The 24014-nt window shown below is 36.5% G+C and overlaps 1 protein-coding gene across 3 annotated transcripts in view; it reads left to right on the top strand.

The window, feature by feature from the left end:
- Positions 1–24014, top strand: part of NUP54 (nucleoporin 54) — a 52947-nt gene that overhangs the window by 4567 nt on the left and 24366 nt on the right. For all 3 annotated transcript variants that reach the window (XM_049630656.1, XM_049630657.1, XM_049630655.1), the window contains 8 exons: positions 8337–8563; positions 10329–10516; positions 11265–11461; positions 13093–13147; positions 13586–13679; positions 18893–19000; positions 22946–23065; positions 23347–23457. In XM_049630656.1, coding sequence (XP_049486613.1) covers positions 8337–8563; positions 10329–10516; positions 11265–11461; positions 13093–13147; positions 13586–13679; positions 18893–19000; positions 22946–23065; positions 23347–23457 — 1100 coding nt within the window. The remainder of the gene's footprint in view (positions 1–8336; positions 8564–10328; positions 10517–11264; positions 11462–13092; positions 13148–13585; positions 13680–18892; positions 19001–22945; positions 23066–23346; positions 23458–24014) is intronic.

Raw genomic sequence — 24014 nt, 5'->3', positions numbered from 1 at the left:
ATCAGAGGAACTATAGTCCTGTCTTTCATGGTGATCTGTTCTTTACTTTTCTTTACAGTTTTGTCACGTAAGTGTGTAAACAGTATTGTTTAGTTTTATGTGTCTTAAATCTGTGTAAGTTCCCCTGTTAGCCCTACCCCCTTTTTTTTCTTTTTCCTATTTGTTAAATCGGACCATTTTTCCTGTAGAGTTTTTCAAGTCAGGACTCTAGTGGATTGCATTCCTGTGGTATAGTTTAACATATTTCGTTGTTTTCTGTGTTTTTTGTAAATTGGGTTGGATATAGGCACTTATTTATGTTGATAGTTGTTTTTTGTTTGGTTTCAAGACTACTTTATGGATAGTGTTGTATTCCTTTTTTTTAATGTTTATTTGTTTCGAGAGAGAGAGAGTGAGCAGGTGATGGCCAGAGAAAGATAGAGAATCCCAAGCAGGCTCCACACTGTCAGTGCAGAGCTTGATGTAGGGCTCAATCCCACAACCATGACATCATGACCTGAGAAAAACCAACAGTTGGATGCTTAAACCGACTGAGCCACCCAGGCACTCCAGTAGTGTTGTATACTTTATCAAGAGGTATATAATGTCTCTCTTTTTCATTGTATAAGCAGCAGCCATTGGTGATTGTTACGTAGATCCGTTAATTCATTAGGGGTTCCAAAATGGTATTTATTCCAACCCTATGATTCCTTTTCCATGTATTTGTTGGAATACTTTAATAACAAGAAACTTTATCCACTATTTGATTCATCCTTTCCCATATTTATTATTAGTTTTCAAAATAAAGAGTTGGTTCCCTATCATTCTCTAAAGGAAACCAATTAATTTTTTTATAATGTTAGGAACTTAAATATTTCAGCTACCTATATTTGGTATTTTTAATCTGTTGCAGTTATTATCCTTATTGATGCTTAAATGTTGCATCTGTGGCCAAAGATGCAAGCCTCTTCAGACTGGTTCTCAAGTCCTTTGACACAACGTAGAATTAGTCTTTTATTTATTTATTTTTTAAAATTTATTTATTTATTTTGAGAGAGAATGGTGAGGAGGGGCAGAGAGAGGGAGAGAGAGTGAGAATCCCAAGCAGGCTCTCCACTGTTAGCACAGAGCCCAATGCGGGGCTTGAACCCATGAACCATGAGATCATGACCCGACCCAAAATCAAGAGTCGGATGCTTAACTGACTGAGCCACCCACACGTCCCTAGAATTGGTTTTTGATAGCTTCCTTACTATCTGGTATGGCAGTGTGTTCCAGTGTTCTCTTGTATGGGCTAATTTATTTAATTCTCACGAGAATCCTATGAAATGGTACTCATGGTATTTCCATTTTATAGGTGAAGAGGGATTGTGACTTTTCCATATACCTCCCAGGAAGTAGTATAGAAACACGAATGTGAATTTTTTGACTTCCTACGTAATGCTCTTTTCACTTTTCCAGTCTTCTACCTCTTAAATCACTTTTGCTTCACTTTTCTTAGGTAACTTGATTGATTGGCTAAAATTCATCCTACTAAAGTTATTCAAGATTAGTAGTTATTAAACATAAATTTAAGGAATTGTCTAGCCAAAAGGACAAAGATAATAATAGTCTCAGAATTCTTTCTGGTATTCTAATTATTCCTCTTTTCTGTTATCTTCCTGCAAAAATAGAAAGTTTGTTGGAAATCCAAGTACTTTAGGAGAAGAAAGGGAAAGTGAAGTTTTTTTCTTTTGAAATTTTCTTTAAAATAATATCTCTCCAACTATCCATTACTGTAGTTAAACTTACTTTGGTTAGGAAAAATGGGAAGTTGAATTTGGTGCTATTCATTTGTATAATGAAAGGGGCTTATTCAGTTATGTAGCAGCCACTTACTGACTGTATGTTTGTATGTCATGCATTGGGTATATAAGGTTGAAAGCCACAGTCCCTGCTTATAGTCTACAGGGAGGTAGAATAACGAACATTTAATTAGAATAATAAACTCCAAGTTATCAAAAATACACATATGTTTGAAAGCACTAAAACAGACCCATACAAGGTACTATGGAATACAGAGGAAGAGCTGAGTCTTGAAAGAATTAGTTGGATAAAGTCAGGAAAGGGTATTCCATGTAGAGGGGTAACTGACAGAAGCATCAGTGTATGGCATAGAATGATGAATTTGGGACCTGCTGCTGTAAGGAGTTTTGAGCTTAATCTGCAAAGATTATGGAGCTGTTGCCTTACTTTTCTTTTTTTTTTTTTTTTTTTTTTTTAATTTTTTTTTAAACGTTTTTTATTTATTTTTGGGACAGAGAGAGACAGAGCATGAACGGGGGAGGGGCAGAGAGAGAGGGAGACACAGAATCGGAAACAGGCTCCAGGCTCCGAGCCATCAGCCCAGAGCCTGACGCGGGGCTCGAACTCACGGACCGCGAGATCGTGACCTGGCTGAAGTCGGACGCTTAACCGACTGCGCCACCCAGGTGCCCCTGTTGCCTTACTTTTCAAACCCCTGCTTGTATGAGGTGCTTGCTGTCTGTTCCATCTGAGATGTGTTTAATTTCAGTTACCTGCTGACTTCCTGGACAGTACCTCTTATTCAATGAAAACTTTGGCAACTGGCTCTCAGTTTTGCTTTTCTTTTCAACTTCTGTCTGGGTTATTTAAACATCACATGGCTATATACTGAGATAGCCATGCCATCTAACTTTTATTCCAGAGACTTCTTCCATTTCACTTAAACCATACTTTTTACCCTGGACCTTGGCAACATCTGAAAATGTTCAGAATCACTAATGTGAACATCCCACAACCTATTCTTTTAGCCTGCCTTTTTAACTACTTCCAGTGTAGCTATTCCTAGACCTCATTAGGAGCTTTAGACAGTGACATTTTCGTTTAGACCATTTTCTATTCTTCCATCAGCTTCTTGTCTATACTCTCTAATTAGCTTAGATTCCATAGCCTGCCATTTCAGTCACTGATTGGCAGTATGCTAAACTTCTTCGTCATTGTATTATGTGCCTGAGGGGGAAAAAAATCCAAGCTGGTGTAAGCCCAACTGTCTGTCTAGATAGTGCTTGAGAAAATCACATAATATAAAGGATTAAATAGTATCTCTAAATTCTTTTTTTTTTTAACATGTTATTTTATTTTTTGAGAAACAGACCATGAGCAAGGAAGGGACAGAGAAAGAGGGAGACACAGAATCCAAAGCAGCCTCCAGGCTATAAGCTGTCAGCACAGAGCCCGATGCGGGTCTTGAACCCATGAACGCAAGTTTGTGACCTGAGCTGAAGTCGGACGCTCAATCGACTGAGCTGCCCAGGCTCCCCCGTTAATTTTTTTTTTAATGTTTGTTTATTTTTGAGAGAAAGAGAGCGCAAGCGGGAGAGGGGCAGAGAGAGGAGACACAGAATTCCAAAGCAGGCTCTAGGCTCTGAGCTGTCAGCATAGAGCCTGATGTGGGACTAGAACTCAGGAACCATGAGATCATGATCTCTGCTTAAGTTGGACACTTAACCGACTGAGCCACCCAGGCGCCCCAGTACCACTAAATTCCTAATCGCTGACCTAAGTTGGGGCCTCAGCACTGCCTGGTAATTCTACGAAGTTTCTATTTTGTTTTTATGTTTATTTATTTTGAGAGAGAGAGAGCACACACGCAAGCGGGGGAAAGGCTAAGAGAATCTGAGGCAGGCTCTGCATTGACAGCACAGTCATGGAGCTCATCTCATCAACTATGAGATCATGACCTGAACCGAAATCCAGAGTCCAACATTAACCAACTGAGCCACTGACGCGCCCCAGATTGCTGAAGTATTTTAAAGCAAATCCCAATATGTCCCTTCACTGTCACTTTACTATGCTTCTCTCTTTAAAAATATGGGCATCTCTCCAACTTGCTATTAATAATTCCTTGGTATCCTCTAATACCTAGTTCTTAATCACATTTCCATTTATGTTTCATTGAAGTTTTCTTCAGCTGGTTTACTCAAATAGTGATCCAAACAAGGTCTCCACATTTATTTTCTTGTTGTGTCTCAAGTTTCTTTTTAGTATAGAGTGTTCCCTTGCTCCTTTTTCCCCCCTTCATGAATTGTTGGCGAAACTGGGCCACTTGTCCTATGAAATGTCCCCCATTCTAGATTTGTATCCTTGTAGTATCATTTAACTTTATCCCCCACTTTTCTGGTTAATGAAGTTAGCTTTAGGTACTTTATATTCAAGTTTGACTTTTTGGCACAGATACTTTGCCAGTTGTGCTACGTGCTTCATACTATATCACATTGAAAGTTTTTTTCCCTCTTTTGGTGATGCTAAGATTGATCTTTGGGTTCAGGTGGTGACAGCCAATCTGTCTTGTAAAGTTCCTCATCAGTCTTTAACCTAATGGTTTCATTCATTGATGATCATTGCCTCAGTCAGTTATTTTATTAGGAGTTGCAAAATGGTGATCTCCCATTTCTGCCCTCCCTTCTACACTAAAATTCTTCCGTGAAACAAAGGTTTTCTCCCCCCAGGCGACTGTTTGGTCACCCTGAAATAGAATTTGTATAGGAAGAGTAGGCTAAAAATTTTTTCTTTAATTTTTTTTATTTTAGAGAGAGAGTGCGAGCAGAGGGGAAGGGCAGAGGGAGAGTGGGGGAGAATCTTAAGCAGGCTACACGCTCAGTGCAGAGTCCAACACAGGGCTCTATCCCATGACCTGAGCTGAAATCAAGAGTCAGATGTCCAGCTGACTGAGCCACCTAGGTGCCCCTAAAAATTCTTTTCAATTGACAGTTTTTATAAGAAGTTGTTGTTGGCCTGATTATTTCCAGTGGTGTCCAAGGAATTGAATTTTAAGTTTTTGATCTTTACTTTTAAAAACTGTAATTTTGAATGCATGAGTTTTCATAAATTGACTGTGCTTGAGTTGGTTGCATTCATTATTCTTTTTGATGCTCAAATTATCACAGTTTTGGTCAATATGAGCCCTTGAACAATACCCTGGTCTGTTATTTCTTACCTTATTGTTTAGTACTCCTTATTGCTTCCACTGGTTCATCTTCCCCCTCCTTTTTGCCAGAGGTTTGCACATGCTGTTCATCTTTGCCCCTACCTCATGGCTTGGCTGACTGCTTCCTTTAGGCCTTAGTGAAATTCTAATGGAGCAGTCTTCTCTTGTCTCCCTCCTCCCCCACCCGACCCGACTTGATTAGCTCCCTCATTCAGTACTCTCATAGCCTCTGTATTTCTCTAAGGAACTTACCACAATTGTAAATATTTGTTTGATGTGCTGAGTTTGTTCACCATGCTGTCCTTAGTATTTAGCTCTGTGTCTAACATTTAGGGGATACTCAGTAAATACTTGTTGAATGAGTGAATGAATGTATGTTATCAAAGATAAAACCAGAAGAGACTATGTATTGTGAGGAAATCTAAGGAAGAAGAGCATTTCCTAGGAGGATGTGTGTTCAGTGAAAGTTGAAGATTTTCTTTGGGAGCTAAAGGAACAATCTACAGCATGAGGACCCTGAGAAGGTAGAGAGGTATGAGAGGTCTAATAATGCTAAGGGGTTGAAAAGAATGTATTGAATTTTATAATTTGAGTTCCTAAGTGCCTTCCAGTGAGTGAACTCTGAGTAGACTAGTGTGGTTGTAATCTAGTGTGAAATGTAAAAAGGCAGCTAAATGAATCAGTACAGATCATAGTTTATCTCATTTAAAAGTTGAGGAGATTGGGGCGCCTGGGTGGCTCAGTCGGTTAAGTGGCCGACTTCGGCTCAGGTCATGATCTCGTGGTCCGTGAGTTCGAGCCCCACGTCGGGCTCTGTGCTGACAGCTCAGAGCCTGGAGCCTGTTTCAGATTCTGTGTCTCCCTCTCTCTGACCCTCCCCCATTCATACTCTGTCTCTCTCTGTCTCAAAAATAATAAATAAACGTTAAAAAAAAAAAAGTTGAGATAAACCTAGGAATTTCTTAGCCAAGGCTATAATAAATACAATAAATATTGAGCTTATAATACCAGGATTCAAGTCTTGTGGCTTCTAGTCCAGTTCTTTACAGTGTTTATATGTGCCCATTTGGGAATTTATACTATTCATCTAGGGGGGTAATAGTAGCCCCTCTCTAGCCCTGTAGAAGCCCCAGTGACCATATGGTACTTAAAATCTTTAGACCTGAAAGAAACTTAACTATCATCTAATATAGTGGCCCTAAAACTCAGATCATTTTGGTAATATTTTCATGATTTTTCTCTTACCTACTTACCATTTGTGTTATTAAGAATTTTCTTTAGGGGCATCTGGGTGGATAAGTTGGTTAAGTGCCTGACTTCGACTCAGGTCATGATCTCACAGTTTGTGAGTTCGAGTCCCATGTTGGGCTCGCTGCTGTCAGCACAGAGCCTGATGTAGGGCTCAAACTCACAAATTGTGAGATTATGACCTGAGCCTAAACTAAGAGTTGGATGCTCACCCAACTGAGCTACCCAGACTAGGTGCTCCTAGACTTGTTCTTTGATAGAAAGTGAGATAAGCAGATGTGAGGCATTAAAGGCATACTGGCACCCAACCTAGACTTTTTAAAACGTATTATGAGAACAGAGAAAGACGGATACCATATGTTTTCACTCTTATGTGGATCCTGAGAAACTTAACAGAAACCCATGGGGGAGGGGAAGGAAAAAAAAAAAAAAAGAGGTTAGAGTGGGAGAGAGCCAAAGCATAAGAGACTCTTAAAAACTGAGAACAAACTGAGGGTTGATGGGGGGTGGGAGGGGGGGGAGGGTGGGTGATGGGTATTGAGGAGGGCACCTTTTGGGATGAGCACTGGGTGTTGTATGGAAACCAATTTGACAATAAATTTCATATATTGAAAAAAAAAATTAATAAAAACAAGGAAAAGTAAATATAGGGCAAGCAACAATCTTTGCCACATCTAGTGCCTAGTGGTGAGCATATTATGGACACTCAAATTCTTCTTGATTGATTAAAAAAAATAAATAAAATGTATTATGAGATAATTAAAAGATATTTTTTTGTTAGGTGAATTAGTCCATTTAGTGACTCAGCTGTTGCCTGATAGCTATAATTTCATGTTCTGGGGATATTTGTCTCCCACTTTGGAAATATTGATCTGATCTAACAACTTCACCCATTTTGTTGGAGAAATTGTAGCCCAGAGAGGTTAAGTGACTTACCCAAAGCTATATAACCTGCTAAAGCTTTAAAAAAAAATTTTTTTTTTTTAAGTTTTTTAATTTATTCTGAGAGAGAGAACATGAGCAGGGGAGTGACAGAGGAGACGGGAGAGAGAGAATCCCAAGCAGGCCCCGCACTGACAGTGCATAGCCTGATATGGAGCTCAAAGTCACAAACCCATGAGATCTTGACCTGAGCTGAGATCAAGACTCGGACAGTTAACCAACCAACTGAGCCACCCAGGCGCCCCATGACCTGTTAAAGCTTTTAGTTTAGAATCTTGATGATTAGTTCATTTGTTCTTTTTGTTATATATTTCTTTGTTATGAGAGAAGGAAAAGTGAGTAAGTTGATACTGATAAAACACTGATATAATGATTCTTGCTGCTTGTTTCCTCCAATTTGTGTTTATTATACACATTTAATAGCAATAAAGGTTTAAAAAACAATTCCACAACTTCACAAACTTTACTTTTCCATTTCATATCCGTATGCATTCTTTCTTTTTTCTTTCTTTTTTTTTTTTTTTTTTTTTGGTGTGGGTCTAATATGGATCCACCTTGTATACTGGTAATGGAATTACTTGTATGAAGAAGATAATCATTAGAAAAGCAAGTTAACATTGTAAGGATTGTCCTAGTATATTAGTTTCCTAATGTTGCCGTAACAAAGTATCACAGACTTAGTGGCTTAAAACAACACAGATTTATTAGCTACAGTTCTAGAGATCAGAGATTGAGAAATGGGTTTCATTGGCCTAAAATCAAGGTGGTGGTAAGGCAACTTATGTACATAAACCCTGTGTTACTTCTTCAGGCTCCAGGAGAGTATCCATCCCCTTGCCTTGTCCAGCTTCTAGTCTTTCTCTCCATTTCTTGGCTTATAGTCCCTTCCTCCATCTTCAGACCTCACTTTGACTCTGACCTCACACTTCCCTCTTTAGAACCTTCATGATTGTGTTGAGCCCACTCTGATAATCTGGGATAGTCTCAACTCAGTCTCTAAATTTAATCACATCTGCAAAGTTTCTTTTGCTGTGTAAGGTAACATAGGTTCTGAGGATTAGGATGTGGACGTTGTGGGAGTGGGGGAGGTTGTGGGGGGGGTATTATTCTGCCTACCATATCTAGGTTCTGAATTGATTTTTTTTCTTGAAATACTAATTATGGGGTACACTTTTAGCATTAGGTGGTCTCTTCAGTCAGCCTACACAAGCTCCTACCCAGTCCAACCAACTGATAAATACTGCAAGTGCTCTTTCTGCTCCAACACTGTTGGGAGATGAGAGGGATGCTATTTTGGCAAAATGGAATCAGCTGCAGGCCTTTTGGGGAACAGGAAAAGGATATTTCAACAACAACATTCCACCAGTGGAATTCACACAAGAAAATCCCTTTTGCCGATTTAAGGTATTAGTACTTCTTTTGATCCTTACTTGAAGAGTGTGTGTAAGAGAATGTAGTGTTTGGATTAAAATAATACCAAGAAAACAATTGCTTGGTTTTTAGCACTCCTTGAACACAGTACAGTTATGCTTTTGCTTTAAAAATATAGAAGTTATTAAAATGAAGTGATTTCTTACATATATGTGATTGAAGGTGACCAGAATATGACTGAAGGAAGGTGTGATTAGAATATAACTTAAAACTGAGGAAAAAGTGTTAACAGAAGGGGAGTGGTCTGCTTGGCATCTATAAAGGGGAGACCCAAAATTAGAATTTAGTGGTATTCATCCAACAGTGTCCAGGAAAGTACACCCTAACCAGCAGACAGAAGTAGATGTTCTGTTTGGCATGTATAATTCTCTTGGCACTATTACAGCTGGATGCTAAAGCCATTGAAACAGTGTAGTCTATTTTCTTTCTGATTCCTCGCCTACCAAACAACCTTTTCATTTGAATTTAACTTCTCAGAGATTCTGTTTCATCAGCTAGTGAGAGTATTTAGGTCAACTTGATGGTGTATTTTTCATAACAAATTAATGTATTGCAATCCAGTTTATAGTTCAGCCACTTTGGCAAAAAACCAAACAAACCCACTTTTTTGCTGCCTATGTCAGTCACTAATCAATATGTACATAAGCCCTTGTTTGGAGCTGCAAGGCTGAGGATCAGACCCTTTGAACATGGTTAAACAACAAAAAGTGACTAGCTTACCTTATTAAAGAACATCTCTTTATCTCATCACTTTAACAAAAAGTTTTTGAGTGTTTATAGTTGAAATTTTAATACTTTTGTTTAGTGAGAGCTATACAGTGGACATTTTTTTAAATCTGATATATAACATACATACGGTAAAACGCAAACTAGTGTAGAATGAATTTAAATTAAAAAAAAAATTTTTTTAGTGTTTATTTTTATTTTTGAGAGAGAGACAGAGCATGAGCAAGGGAGGGGCAGATAGAGAGGGAGACACAGAATCCGAAGCAGGCTCCAAGCTGCCAGCACAGACCCTAATGTGGGGCACGAACCTGTGAACCTCGAGAACATGACCTGAGCCGAAGTCAGATGCTTAACCAACTGAGCCCCATTTTTAAATTATTTTTTTAGAGTTGCATAAGTGGTGACCAAAGAGAAGACTTCTATCTAAAAGAGTGCTTAGAAAGCCATGGTTTGTCATATTTAATATTATATTAAAAACTAACATGCTTCATAAAGTTTTGTATTACATGAAACTATAAAATGAGGTAGATAGTCCTTATAATATTTTTAAATTTGACAGTGTTATTCTACTTTAGAAGTATTTATGTTCAGTAAGTCATTTTTTTATATATCTAAAACTTAGTTTAAGATCCTGTAAGTATATAGTAAAATAAATTAGATCTTGGTCCATGACTTTTGCAGTTACTTTTACAGTTACATGCAGAATTGTTTCATCAGAGTTCAGAAACACCCAACGATAACAAATATCAAAGTTTTTCAGAGGAGAAAGCTATTTGGTTACTCTGTTGGAGAGGAAATTTAAATTTCACTTTAAGTTTATATTATTTTTGGTTAAAATAGTTTCTTTTTATAATTGTGTGATGCTATAGGGCACAGAGTGGTGGGAAGAATCATTATTTCCTTCTTTAGCAGACATTAAGCTGTTTTCCTTGTTTAGGCAGATATTTAAGATATTAAACATCTGATTTAAAATCTACATATTTTTGATATTGTTTATTTTGTCATTCTACAGGCAGTAGGTTATAGTTGTATGCCCAATAATAAAGACGAAGATGGGCTAGTGGTTTTAGTTTTCAACAAAAAAGAAACAGATATTCGAAGCCAGCAACAGCAGTTGGTAGAATCATTGCATAAAGTTTTGGGAGGAAACCAGACCCTTACTGTAAATGTAGAGGGTATTAAAACACTGCCAGATGATCAGTAAGTATACATTAGATGTACTGTTTATTTCTATGTGCCTGCGTCCAGAAAGAGTGATCAACAGTGTTTTTGTTGATAAAACACAGATTAAATCTTAGAGCAGAATGTTATTTCTCAGCTAGTGACCATTCAGTATTGACAGCAACATTTGTTTAAAAACTTTTTTCTTAATCTTGGAGTTCTTAACCCACAGGATGCTAATAATTCCTTAGATTTTCCATTCAGAAACAGGAAGAAACATTAATCATGGCTGTATGCAAATCAAAGCCCACAAAGATGTTACTGGAAAGTGTGATTACTATTCATGTCCATTCATGGCTAAATATGACTGACTTCCCTTCCCTTGTCTTCTATATAATTTTCATACTTAGTGGCGAAAACATTTACTTGAGGATATTTTGGGTTAGAAGAATTATTATCAGTGAGATATAATAACTGAGATCAGATAAGCTTCAACAGAATCTCCAAAGTACTTCTCAATTCTGGAAGATATAGGACTTTGCAGCTAAGCAAACCTTTTACAAATATATGTCTGTCTCATTTTAACTTTATCATTTAGGTTGATTTAGAGGTGAACTTGTGAAGTAAGGGTTCTTTATTTTCCAAGATTTAAGAAAATGCTATTTTAATTCTCTTCTAAAACAACGATCTTTGAATTCAAGTAGCACCTTTCTAAAATCACATGCTGTAGTGATATTTGGAGCTATGAGTTGTGTGCTGTTTTATAACTTAATTATTTTTCCCCCAGGACGGAAGTTGTCATTTATGTTGTTGAGCGTTCTCCAAATGGTACTTCAAGAAGAGTTCCAGCTACAACACTATATGCCCATTTTGAACAAACTAATATAAAAACACAGTTGCAGCAACTTGGTGTAACCCTTTCTATGACTAGAACAGAACTTTCTCCAGCACAGATCAAACAACTTTTACAGAATCCTCCTGCTGGTATGTTTTAGAATCACAAGAGTTGAGGAAATGATAGATTTAGAAACATATATGCTTCCTCTATTTTGGGCGATAGTAGTTGGTTATTAATAAAATCAGTGTTTATCATGTCTGCTATTTTGGGACATAGTTTTGAATGTTTTCATTGTACTAATTCATTGTCGCTTAGCTTTTTTTTTTTATCATGGTTAATGTGTTTGTTAGAAATTTTGGGAAATGTTGAACTAAAGAAAAATAGTCCATAAGCTACCCAAAGGTAATTCACTTTTAATATTTTTATTTTTTTCTAGCTTATTTGTTGTTCTGAGTATTCAAGTAAAATATGTGTTCTCACCATAAAAGATTGTAGATAGCATAACTAAATTGAGTATATGACCTATATGACAGATCCTTTTTATCTCCTTTCCACAGAAACCGCTACTATTAATAATTTGTTGTACATGTGTATGTACATGGAAGTGCTAAAAAAAAAAAAAAGGGATTCTGCACTGTACATTTACTGCAACTTGCCTTTCAGTTACAGTATTTCTTAGCACTTTCCATGTTAGTACATGAAAATATTCTTTTTAAAATCTACATGGAATACCACGGATGTACCGTACTTCACTTCTAAGTCATTTCCACCTTTTCTTATGATATTAACATCCTTGTAAATATGTCTTAGAACATGTGGATCTGTATTTTTTTAGAATAGATCCCTGGTAATGAAATTTTTGAGTCAAGATTGAGTATATTTTATGTATTGTTAGATACAAATTGCTCTTCAAAGAAAGTTGTACACATTATAACACAAAGGTGTTTCTTCTCATTTTTAATTTTTCTAGTATTTTCTCATTTTGATTTATTTTTGCCTACAGTGGAGGTTGTCAGTCTTTTTAATTTTGCCACTCTGATTGGAAAAACTTAATACTTACTTTGATTTGTATTTCCCTTATACAGTAAAATTAAAGCTAAGTAAAATTGATTACTAAGTAACAAAGTATGTTTTACTAAGTAAAACATCTTTTTGTATGTTTATTAGCCACATGTTTGTATCTTTTATGAATTACCTATTCATGTCCTTTACCCATTTTTTTTTTATGTTTATTTTGAGAGAGTGAGCATGTGTGCAAGTGGGGAATGGGCAGAGAGAGGGGGAGAAAGAGAATCCCAAACAGGCTCCCACTCATAGCCTGGAGCCCACTGTGGGGCTCAATCCCACCAACCATACGATCATGACCTGAGCTAAAATCAAGAGTTGTACGCTCAACTGACTGAGCCACCTGGACACCCCTGCCCATTTTCTGTTAGATGTTTTTGTCTTCCTTTCTGATTTATAGGAACTCTTTCTATATCCTGGAGGGTAATCTATTTTCCTATAGGTTGTAGGTATTTTCTTTCAATCTATAATATTTTTTTAAGCTTTATCCTACAAAAATTTTCATTTTTGTAATGGTTATATTTGAGAGTCATTTTTTATCACAGCTTTTGAGTTTTTTGTCTTACTTTTAGGAAGGCCTTTCCCATACAAATATGAAAATGGAGAATAGCTTTTATTTTTTTGATTTTGGTTTTGTGTTTTTGGTTTTTGTTTTGTTTTTTGTTTTGTTTTGTTTTGTTTTTCCAGAAAAAAAAATTTGTCTTTTTGGTAGGTGTTGATCCTATTATTTGGGAACAAGCCAAGGTAGATAATCCTGATTCTGAAAAGTAAGTATATCTTCATCTTGTTTTCATATAAAAACTAATATTTGCTACTAGGGAAGCCAACAAATGCCAACTATTAATTACAATTCCTACCTTTGAATTGAATTTCAGTTTCATTGCTTTTTAAAGAATGTTCACTGGTAAGGCAGTGTAGTGTAGTGTAAACATTGAAATCTGAGTACCAGTCCCCTAATTATACTTGCTTTTAAAAATACAACTTCTGACCGAACTTTATTTCCTCATTTGTAAAATAAAATAAGGAGGTTGAATAAAATCATTGTGATTTAACATGATTGATTTCATAGTCCTTGATCTGCCTTTGAACCCTAGAAATGTATTGTTAAATTATGTGGATGTTATTATGAAAACCCTAATTTCTTATACTTTGTAATAACAGTAAAAGGCTTAAGGTATGAAAATTAACCAGTTGGATTTCTTCAGGTTAATTCCGGTACCCATGGTGGGTTTCAAAGAACTTCTTCGAAGACTGAAGGTTCAAGATCAGATGACTAAGCAACATCAGACCAGATTAGATGTAAGCATTTAGCTTCATTCTCTGCTTCTAGGAGTAGTAAAAGAGATTATAGACACTTCTTTTGACCATGCACATTACCGTTTTGTTTTACAGGGAAACAAGATAGTGTACACTGTAAGTTAACAATTACAGTTTTGTGCAAGTACTTAATATAGAGCCTCCAAAATATGTAAATCTTATTTGATACATTTTAACAATGAATTTAGAATTGTTAGCATTGCTATTAGTTTGTAATTTCCATTTCGAGCCAGAGAATGCATACTTTCTTAATTAAGCAATTATATTTATGAGGCCTTACCAAAATGAAGGCTACAGTTATGATTCTTTATGTTGGTGTAGTATAATTGTAGATTGATGAAGCAAATTTAAATTACTGAATGCTTAAATCTACTTAATGTTTTAGTAAGTAGACCTAGTAATCAAATACTTAAAGGTTCTTGAGGGTTACTTCCACATTCTCGTATGTGGAAATCCTGATAACATATTCATTCAGACTGAATAGTGAAAAGCTTCCTGCTTTATGAAGCAACCCATTTCACTGTCAGCTAGCTCTGATAAAAATTCTCTTTCTTACATTGATCTAGTATCTGCCTTGGTATAATTTATACCCTTTTTCCCTGGCATTGCTTTGTAAGCGATAGCTGTGCTTCCTGTGATAGCACTGTAGATATTTGAACATTGTTCTTTTGAACAATTCTTCTTTTTTAGTATTCCCTTCTCTGGCATGTAAATTCAAGCATGTTTTTTGTTTTGTTTTTTAAGTTTATTCTGAGAGAGAAGGAGAGAGAGAGACAAAGTGAGTGGGAGGGGCAGGGAGAGGAAGAGAGAGAGAATCCCAAGCAGGCTGTGCACTGACAGTCCCAATGTGGGGCTTGAACTCCCGAACCGTGAGATCATGACTTGAATTGAAACCAAGAGTTGGACGCTTAACTGACTGACCCACCTAGGTGCCCCCAAGTCGTTTTTCATGTGACATGATTTCCAGCGCCTTCATCATCTTAGGCTGGACACACTGAATTTATTCCCATCACTTTTAAAATGAGTTACAGTAGTACTACAAATAGGGTTTGACCAAAGTTCTTCAAAGTAAGACCACAGAAGCTATTACTTGCCTTTAGTTTTGTCAGTCTTGGTAGAGGTTTGTCAATTTTATTGATCTTAGTAAAGAACCAAGTTTTTGGTTTCGTTGATTTTTTTTTTTTTCCTGTAGTACTGTTAGTAATTTCATTAATCTCTGCTTTTAACCATTTCCTTCATTCTGCTTGCTTTGGGTTTTTCTCTTTTTCTAACGAGACCTTTCCTTTCTAATATAGCACTTTAATGCTGTTAATTTCCTTCTAAGCACTGCTTTACCTCAATAGTGCAAATTTTGATAATGTTATAGTTTAATCTCCGATGCATTAAAGATATTTTCTAATTTGTGGAATTAGAACTTAGAATTGTGGAACAGAACTCCACACTTGTGGGAGTTCTGTTTGTTGGATCTTTTTGACTAATAGATTATTTTAGAAGTATGTTTCATTTCCACATCTTTGGAAATTTTCCTTTTACTCTCATTGATTTCTAGTCTAGTTAGTTCTATTATTGTCAGAGAACTTTGTATGATTTGAATTTTTTTAAGGTGTTTAACCCACATGCCTTTGAATAGAATGTGCATTCTGCTGTTCTGGGTGAAGTTTTCTGTTAGTGTCAGTGAGATCCAGTTGGTTAATTCTTCAGTTCTACTATATTGACTTTTCTGTTTAGTAGTTCTATTGTGAGGGTTGAAGTCTCCAGCTAGAATTGTGGGTTTTGTCCTTTGCTCCTTTCAATTCTTTAAGTGATTGCTCTTGGGCCTTTCTCAGTGGATGGAAGGTGGTGGTAATGGTGTTGGTGCTTTATCCCCCGGGGCACATTTGGCAATGTCTGGAGACTTCTTTGGTTGTTAGAACTGGGTGAGTGCTATAGGCATCTACTGAGATGAGGCGAGGGTGCTGATAAACATCCTACTGTGTACAGAACAGTGCCTCTGCGACAGTTATCTGGCCCAAATCAATACAGTGGTTCCCCCCTTAACCGCCATCTGGAAGCAGATGATCGTCCTGATGAATCATCGGGTCAGTAGTAGCCTAATGCTGTGTCACAATGCCTGTGTCATTCACTTCACTTCATCTCATCAAGTGGGCATTTTATCATCTCACATCATAAGAACAGTAGTGCAGAACAATATTTTGAGAGACCACATTCATGTAACTTATTCCAGTAGATTGTTATAATTGTTCCATTTTATTGTTAATCTCTTACTGTGCCTAATTTATAAATTAAGCTTTATCAAATATGTGCATGTATAGGAAGAAACATCCTATATATAGGATCTGGTACCATCCATGGTGTTAGGCATGGGGGTTGTGTGGATGAGGGGTACTGCTGTAGTACTGGAGCTGAGCAAACCTCTAGATATTACAGTGTGTCTCCTCCATTGGAACTAAAAGGCTTTTCTTGGAGTTGTCAGCATTATGCTCACTTGTCAGTTTTGGGCTTTGTTGAAACCTGTGGGGTGTGCCAGAATTGGGGGAAATGGTAACCTCACCCACCAGTTCAGTGGTACTTCAGTTCATGTCTCCTTCCCCAATCCTCCTGCCACTATTTATTTTTCAAATAGTTGCCCGTGCAGTCTAAGTTTTATAGCTATATTCAGTAGGTGAGATAAGAGTGGCATATACTAAAGTCCATCTTGTCCAGAATCAAAATTTTTCCTATCTTGGGGTACCTAGGGGGCTCAGTCAGTTAGGCTTCCGACTCTTGATCTCAGCTCAGATCTTGATTATGAGGGTCGTGAATTCAAGCCCCACGTTGGGCTCCACACCGGGTGTGGAGCCTACTTTAAAAAACATTGTTGGGGGACGCCTGGGTGGTTCAGTAGGTTAAGCATCTGACTTCAGATCAGGTTATGATCTCATACTTCATGAGTTCGAGCCCTACATCGGGCTCTGTGCTGACAGCCTGGAGCCTGGAGCCTGCTTCACATTCTCTGTCTCCCTCTGCCCCTCCCTGGCTTGTGCACTCTCCCTCTCATAAAAATAAGCATTTAGAAAAAGTTATTCCTATCTTTTCCTAGTTTTTATGTTGGATTTATCTTTTCTTTACTGAATTTCAGGAGTTCACTGTTTACTCTAGATTTTAATCCCTAGTCTGATTTAAATGGTACAGATGTCTCCTACTTTCTCACCTCTCTGCCAACTCTGCTTTTTGGTGTCCTCAGTTGAACAGAAATCCTTAATTTTAACATAACAATACCCACTAGTTTCTTGCCTTGTTTTTCTTCTTGGGATTTTGCTCAAGAAGTCATTCTTCAATCCAAGGTCTGAGAGTCTCCTACATTATTTTTCTGACATTTTATTTAGAGTTTAACCTTCCACATTGGGGTCTTCTGTCTTCATGGAGTTTGACTTTGTACAATAAGTGGTATGAACCCAACTTTATTTTTCTCTAGTGGGTCAAGTTTGCCAATGTCATCCATAAATAATACCCAGTGTTATTTTACCCAGTGATTTATCAAAGCAAATTTATCCAACCAAATTCCCATATATGTATATGTTATCTATTCTGTTCTTAAGTCAGTTTTACCTTTTTCTTTTTTTTTACGTTGTGGCTTTGTAGGGTATCTCAATGTGTGGTAGAGTGATTCTCTGATCTTTGTTCTTTTCAGAGTTGTTTCATCTTTATGGATCTTTACTGTTCTGTAACAGTCTCAGAATCTATTTTTCAAAATGCTAGAATTTTAGTTGGAACTGCATTAAACATATTTGTAGAGAACTGAATCTTAATAAATTATTCCATTATGAACACACTATGTTCTTTTACTCACTGAGGTCTTTACTCATTGAGGTAGTCTTTTGAAACAGTTTAAAAAACTTTTTTCTTGAGGTGGGGGGAAGGAACAGAGAGGGAGAGAGAGCATCTTAAGCTGGCGCCATGCCCAGCACAGATGCAGGGCTCAGTCTCACAACTCTGAGATAATGACCTGAGCCAAAATAGAGTCAGATGCTTAAGTGACTGAGCCACCCAGGTGCCCCTTAAATATTTTCTTTAAAAACCTTGTGCCTTCTGGGGCACCTGGGTGGCTTACTCAATTAAGCTTCAACTCTTAATCTTGGCTCAGGCCATGATCTCACAGTTCATGCTTTCAAGCCCCACACCAGGTTCTGCACTGACAGCATGGAACCTGCTTGGAATTCGGTCTCTCTCAAAATAAATAAACTTTAAATGAAGAACTAATAATTTTAAAAACCCTGTGCCTTCTTTCTTGGGTTAACTCCTTAGATTGTTTTCGTGTTTGTGAATAAATACTAAATGGCAACCATTTCTACTTTTCTTAGTTATTGTTGGTTGAGAACACCACTATATTATTCTTGCGTCTGGAAGCCTGTCAACTTTTTAAAACTGGGGTGGAGAAAGTGCCTAGGTTATGTAATGTAAAACATGGCCACCTAATTTTGTTCCTTCAGCATGACCTGTCACTGGAAAGTTCCCTTAAAAGGCAGTGGACTAAATGTCTTGCACAATCTTCTTCTTACCCTCTTTTCTTATAACATCTCAAGGCAGTGCCACAGAATGATTATGATAGGAACGGTTATGGGATTCAGGTTGGGTAGCTTTAATGAAATGAGTTTTTAACTCTGTAAGGTTAAGACTTCTGTTAAGGCGGAACAGTAATGATTTCAGGCCAAAGAGCAAATCCATGATGCCAAGGCATAAAAATGTATTAGGTTGTATAATAAATATTCTTCCTTTCCCCTCCACTTTGATCACTCTGTCTAAAATATTCAGCACTTAATACTGGACTATACTGTACTTTTCAGATTGTCTGTTAAGGCCACTCCTGGATGTGACTTCATAGATACTTTTTCCATTCAGGGCCTGGTTGTTGGTCCTATACCTCAATATTTTTCAAGTATACACTTATTTTTCTATACACTTTGCCTCATCACTAAATTTCCTAGAGCTCTTAAGAAGCCTTTGAATGGTACTTTTTAATTTTATGGGTGCATAGACGGGAAGAACTATAAAGACAGATGTAAAAAAAAAAAAAAAAAAAAAAAAAGACAGATGTAGAGGTGTTTATATTTTGAAAGATGAATCTCCGTCTCCTCTTAGAATCAAATTTTTCATATAAACCTGATAAATATTTGTGATGTTTATACTCACCTTCAAAACTTTCTTTTGAAAAACAGATCATATCTGAAGATATTAGCGAATTACAGAAGAATCAAACCACAACTATGGCCAAAATTGCACAATACAAGAGGAAACTCATGGACCTTTCCCACAGAACTTTACAGGTAGTAATTTAGAATTTTTTTGAACATCTGTAAGATTATATGTGTGATAGTGCCGGATAGAGAAAAACACACCGAAAGGAAGGAATAGTAATTTGAAACTGTAAGTACCAAACTTTCTCAGTAAAATCTAGAAGTCAGATGAGAGGTCTCATAGGAGTGGGTGAAGAAAATAAATGTATTCTAAAATTCACATCTTATTGAGAGGGTAGAAGCAGTGAAGAAGTAAATCATCTCGGAGCACAGAAAGCATGTATCTAGTTCTCATAAAAGTAAAAGAAAAATATTTGATTTTCAGTGCTAGAAAAGGGAGTATAACTATTAATGAAACGGCCAGATGAAAAAACAACAGTGGAACTTCAAAATTAACAAGAGGGAGTAAAAGCATGAATAGCAACAAAAACTGAAATTTTAAACTATCATGAAAACAGAAACATTAGGTACCAGAATCAATTGAATATATCAAGAGCTGTATGCAGAATAAAATTTGTAGTATTTAAGCTTTCACTTAAAAAAATTTTTTTTAAATGTTTATCCACTTTTTGAGAGAGATGGAGACTGAGCATGAGTGGGGGAAGGGCAGAGAGAGAGGGAGACACAGAATCAGAAACAGGTTCCAGGCTCTGAGCTGTCGGCACACAGCCTGACGTGGGGCTTGCACCCATGAACTGCGAGATTATGACCTGAGCCTGAGCTGAAGTCGGACACTTAGTTATCATCCTTAAAATACAAACGCAAAGAATAAGGAACTGGTACTTATCTTAAGAAGTTAGAAAGACTCTCAAGAGAAGCCAGTGAGAGAGAAATACAGATATGAAATAAGTGAAATAAAATTAATCATAGTACAGAGAATAAATCGAAAGCTGTTTCTTTGAAAAGATCTTTGAAATGGCTAAACATCTCATGAGGAAAAGGAGAAAGGAAACATTACTACAGACAACAGAACAGAATGAGAAAATACTGCATGCAATTCAGGACAACACATTTGGGAGCTAGAGAAAACAGATTAATTTTGGTGATTTCAATTTTGCTAAAAAATCATCTACATAGGTGCAAAAATCTTAAATGGACAAATATATAAATGAGAAACTTCTTAAAGATCAACCATGGAAAAATACCAAGGCCAGATTGTTTAACTGCTTAACTTTGTCTAACCACTAAAGAGCTAATTCCTTTAGACAAAAGGAAAAATCTATAGACCATTTCCCCATTTAAAATCACTTTGAGATATAATTCACCCACCATACATTTCAGTGTATATAGTTCATTTATTTAAAGTGTATATAGTTAGTGGTTTTTAGTATATTTAGTCTGTGCAACATTGCCACAGTTAATTTTATGACATTTTCCTCACCCTAAAACAAAACTTCATTCCTATTAGCAGTCACTCCCCATTTCATCCCAAAACCCTGTCCAAGCAACCACTTTCTGTCTCTGTGGATGTGCCTATCCTGGACACTTCAGATAAATGGCATCAAGAGATGTAGTCTTTTGTGACTGGCTTCTTTCATGTAGCGTAGTGTTTTTAAGGTTCATCTGTGTTGTAGCATGTAGTATTACTTCCTTTTTATTGCTGAATAATACTCCATTACATGAAAATACCAATATTCATCAATTCATTAACATTTTGGTTGTCTCCCCCGTTTGGTTATTAACATATGTTGCTATTAACATTTGTGTACAAATATTTGCGTGGACGTGTGTTTTCATTTTTCTTGGGTACCTAAATCTAGGATTGGAATTGCTTGGTCGTATGGTAACTCTGTTTAACTTTTGGAAGAATTGCTGAAAACTTTTCCAGAGCAGCTGTGCTACTTTACATCTCTGCTTCTGGTACCCCCAAATAAAATCTATTCATGTACATTTCTAATAAATAGAGGCAGATTATGCTAAGTGAAAGAAGCCAGATTTCAAGGCTACAAAAGGCATGATTCCATTTATATGATGTTATGCAAAAAGCAAAACGAGAGACTGGTAACAGGTCAGTAGTTGCCAGGGGCAGGTAATAAAGGGAGAGCAGTGACACCAAGGAGTAGATGGAAACGTTCTGTACCTTGATTGTGGTGATGGTAACAGGATTTTGTCAAAATTCATAGTAACTGAGCACCTAAAATGGGTGATTTTCTTACATGTGGACTACACCTCAATAAATGTGACCAAAAGCAACGTAAATGCATAAAGGATCCAACTATTTATCAAATCCTAAAGGAATATACTGTGATGAAGTAAGGTTTATTTCAGGAATGCAGGGTTAGTTTTATAACAGGAAATCTATCATAAAGGAAAAATATAGAGACTGTTACCAAAATGAACAGCAAATATTCAAAGAAGCAAAGCATTAAAATCCCATTCAGAAAGTAATCCCCCCCACCACCAGAAAAAGTAATATCCATTATCTTGGAGGTTTTCATAAATATAACAAGGTAATTAGGTAACTAATATAAACATTGGACAAGATTAAATTGTCTTTTTGCTGATGGCATGATTGTAATATCTAGAAAACTCTTACGAGAAAACCAGAGAATGTGGTTAAAATGGCTAGATACAAGATAAATGTACCCAAACCAGCATACCATTAGTGAAAACAGGAAAATATTATGGTGATGTAAAAATTGTAAGATACTTAGGAATAAATTTATGAGGGAAGTACAAAATCTGAATTCGTCTTTACAAAATGACATATAAACCATATTTAGATGAGAAGATTCACTATCCACTTTATAAAGTTTGAAAATAATTTCCAACTTTTAAAGACTTGATCAAGAAATCTTTCAGTTCCTCAAGAAGGATAAGTGTTTTCAGAACAGCTTTTGGGGGAACAAAAAGGAAATAGTGAAGGGGACTTGCAAGACTTTAGAACCTATCTTAAAGGTTCTGTGACAAATCAGTGTGGGACTGGCATAAGATTGGACAGTAAAGATAAACAGAATAGAGAATCCAGAAATAGATGCCAACTACATCTTCATGCTTCATATGATGAAGGTGGTATCTCAATTCAGTTGGTTTATTTAATAAATAATGCTAGAGTAACTGGCTGTCTGGGAAAAAAAGAAACTGGACCTCTGTATCATACCATAGACAAAAATAGGTGGATTAAAGATTTAACTAAAAAATTTATGAAGCTACATGCTTGACTGTAGACATTGGAGAGATTTTTGGCCAGAAAGCCAGAAACTATAAAATAAAATTGGCTAATTAGAATTTTGCACAGCAAAAGATATCAGAAGCTATTTGTCAAGTCATGTGACAGATACCAGAAAAAGAAAATTGAATTTGCAAATGGTGATTATTCGTACTATACAAAGAGATTGTTTTTTTACCAAAAAACTCACAGTATGGGCAAAAAATGTGTAAAGGCAGTTCATAGAAGAGCAAATGCAAAGTAGTTTTTGACTATTAAAGGATGCTCCTTTAACTTTTCAGGGAAGTACAGATTAGAGAAGAAATGTGAGCTCCATTCACACTCGTCAGTTTGGGGAAAACTTAAATAACTTCTTGCTGATAGCATTGTGGGGAAAAGGGTACTCTCATGTGGTTTATGAATTTAAATTGTAAAACAATCTAGCAGCTTCTGTTAGACTGAAAACACGTGCTTTTAAACCCAGCGGTCTCATTCTTGGGGGTCTAGATCAGTATCTCTCTATAAAAGTTTATTACTAGAAACAGAATATATACCCCTCAATAGGAGGAATAACTGAATAAATTATTGGTTATTAATGCATGAAAAATTATGCAGTCATTAAAAACAAATTAGAGGCATGTCAATATTCTAATGTAGATTGGCTAATAAAAACGGACAAACCTAATCCAACTCTCAAACTGTTAAGATTCCTACTGTAAGTGTATTCAGCTGGTTTCTTTCAACAAATACCTGTAAGACAATTACTTGCATAACTAAAAAGAGACTCATGATTCTGTTGGTATTGTTGGTGGATTTTCTTTATATAGGTCCTAATCAAACAGGAAATTCAGAGGAAGAGTGGGTATGCCATTCAAGCTGATGAAGAGCAGTTGCGAGTTCAGCTAGATACAATTCAGTGTGAACTGAATGCACCTACCCAGTTTAAGGTAGGCATTTATAGGACCATAGAGCTAGAATTTGTCAGTCTTCAAAAAGAGGGATTATGTATACTTGCTTTTATTAAGTATTTTGTTCTCTTTAATCAAAACTTTTTTAAAGTAGATTCTTAATGATGTGGTTTTGGCTTACGTTAATGTTTCACATAATGTACAGAGGGAGAATTACACAACTTTATAAGAGTAGTACCCATCCTTTTAAAAGAAAAAATTCTCTTTTAGAAGTGGTTGCTGTCATTAGCAGTTGTAATTTGACTCGGTCTTATTTTTAGGGCCGACTAAATGAACTGATGTCCCAAATCAGGATGCAGAATCATTTTGGAGCAGTCAAATCTGAGGAAAGATATTACATAGATGCAGATCTGTTACGAGAAATCAAGCAGGTAAGTGCACTAGGGCTAGGGTGCACATTTTAAAAGGAGAATTCACTTCACATCTGTTAGGCTTGCTATTACCCAAAAGAACAGTAAATAACAAGTATTGACAAGACTGTGAAGAAAACAACTTTTGTGTATTTCTGGTGGTGATGTAAAATGGTGCAAGTGCTGTGGAAACAGTTCCTCAAAAAATTAAACATCTAGCTGATACATGATCTAGCAGTTCTACTTCTGGATATATACCTAAAAGAATTGAAAGCAGGGACGCACATATGTTCTTAGCAGCAGCATTCACAATAGCCAAGATGTCGAAGCAACTCAAGTATTCAAAGACAGATGAATGGATAAACTAAATACAGTGTGTATGTACGTATGTATATATATATGTGTGTGTGTGTGTGTGTGTGTGTATACACACATACACACACACACACACACACACACACACACATCGTGGAGTATTATTCAGCCTTAAAAATGAAGGAAACTAACACTCACTACAACACAGATGAGTCTTGAAAATGTTACGCCAAGTGAAATAAGCCAGTTTAAAAGGATATAGT

Source organism: Panthera uncia, chromosome B1 (genome assembly GCF_023721935.1).
Source record: "Panthera uncia isolate 11264 chromosome B1, Puncia_PCG_1.0, whole genome shotgun sequence".
NCBI classification, from domain to species: Eukaryota; Metazoa; Chordata; class Mammalia; order Carnivora; family Felidae; genus Panthera; species Panthera uncia.
This window is presented reverse-complemented; position numbering and strand designations above follow the sequence as displayed.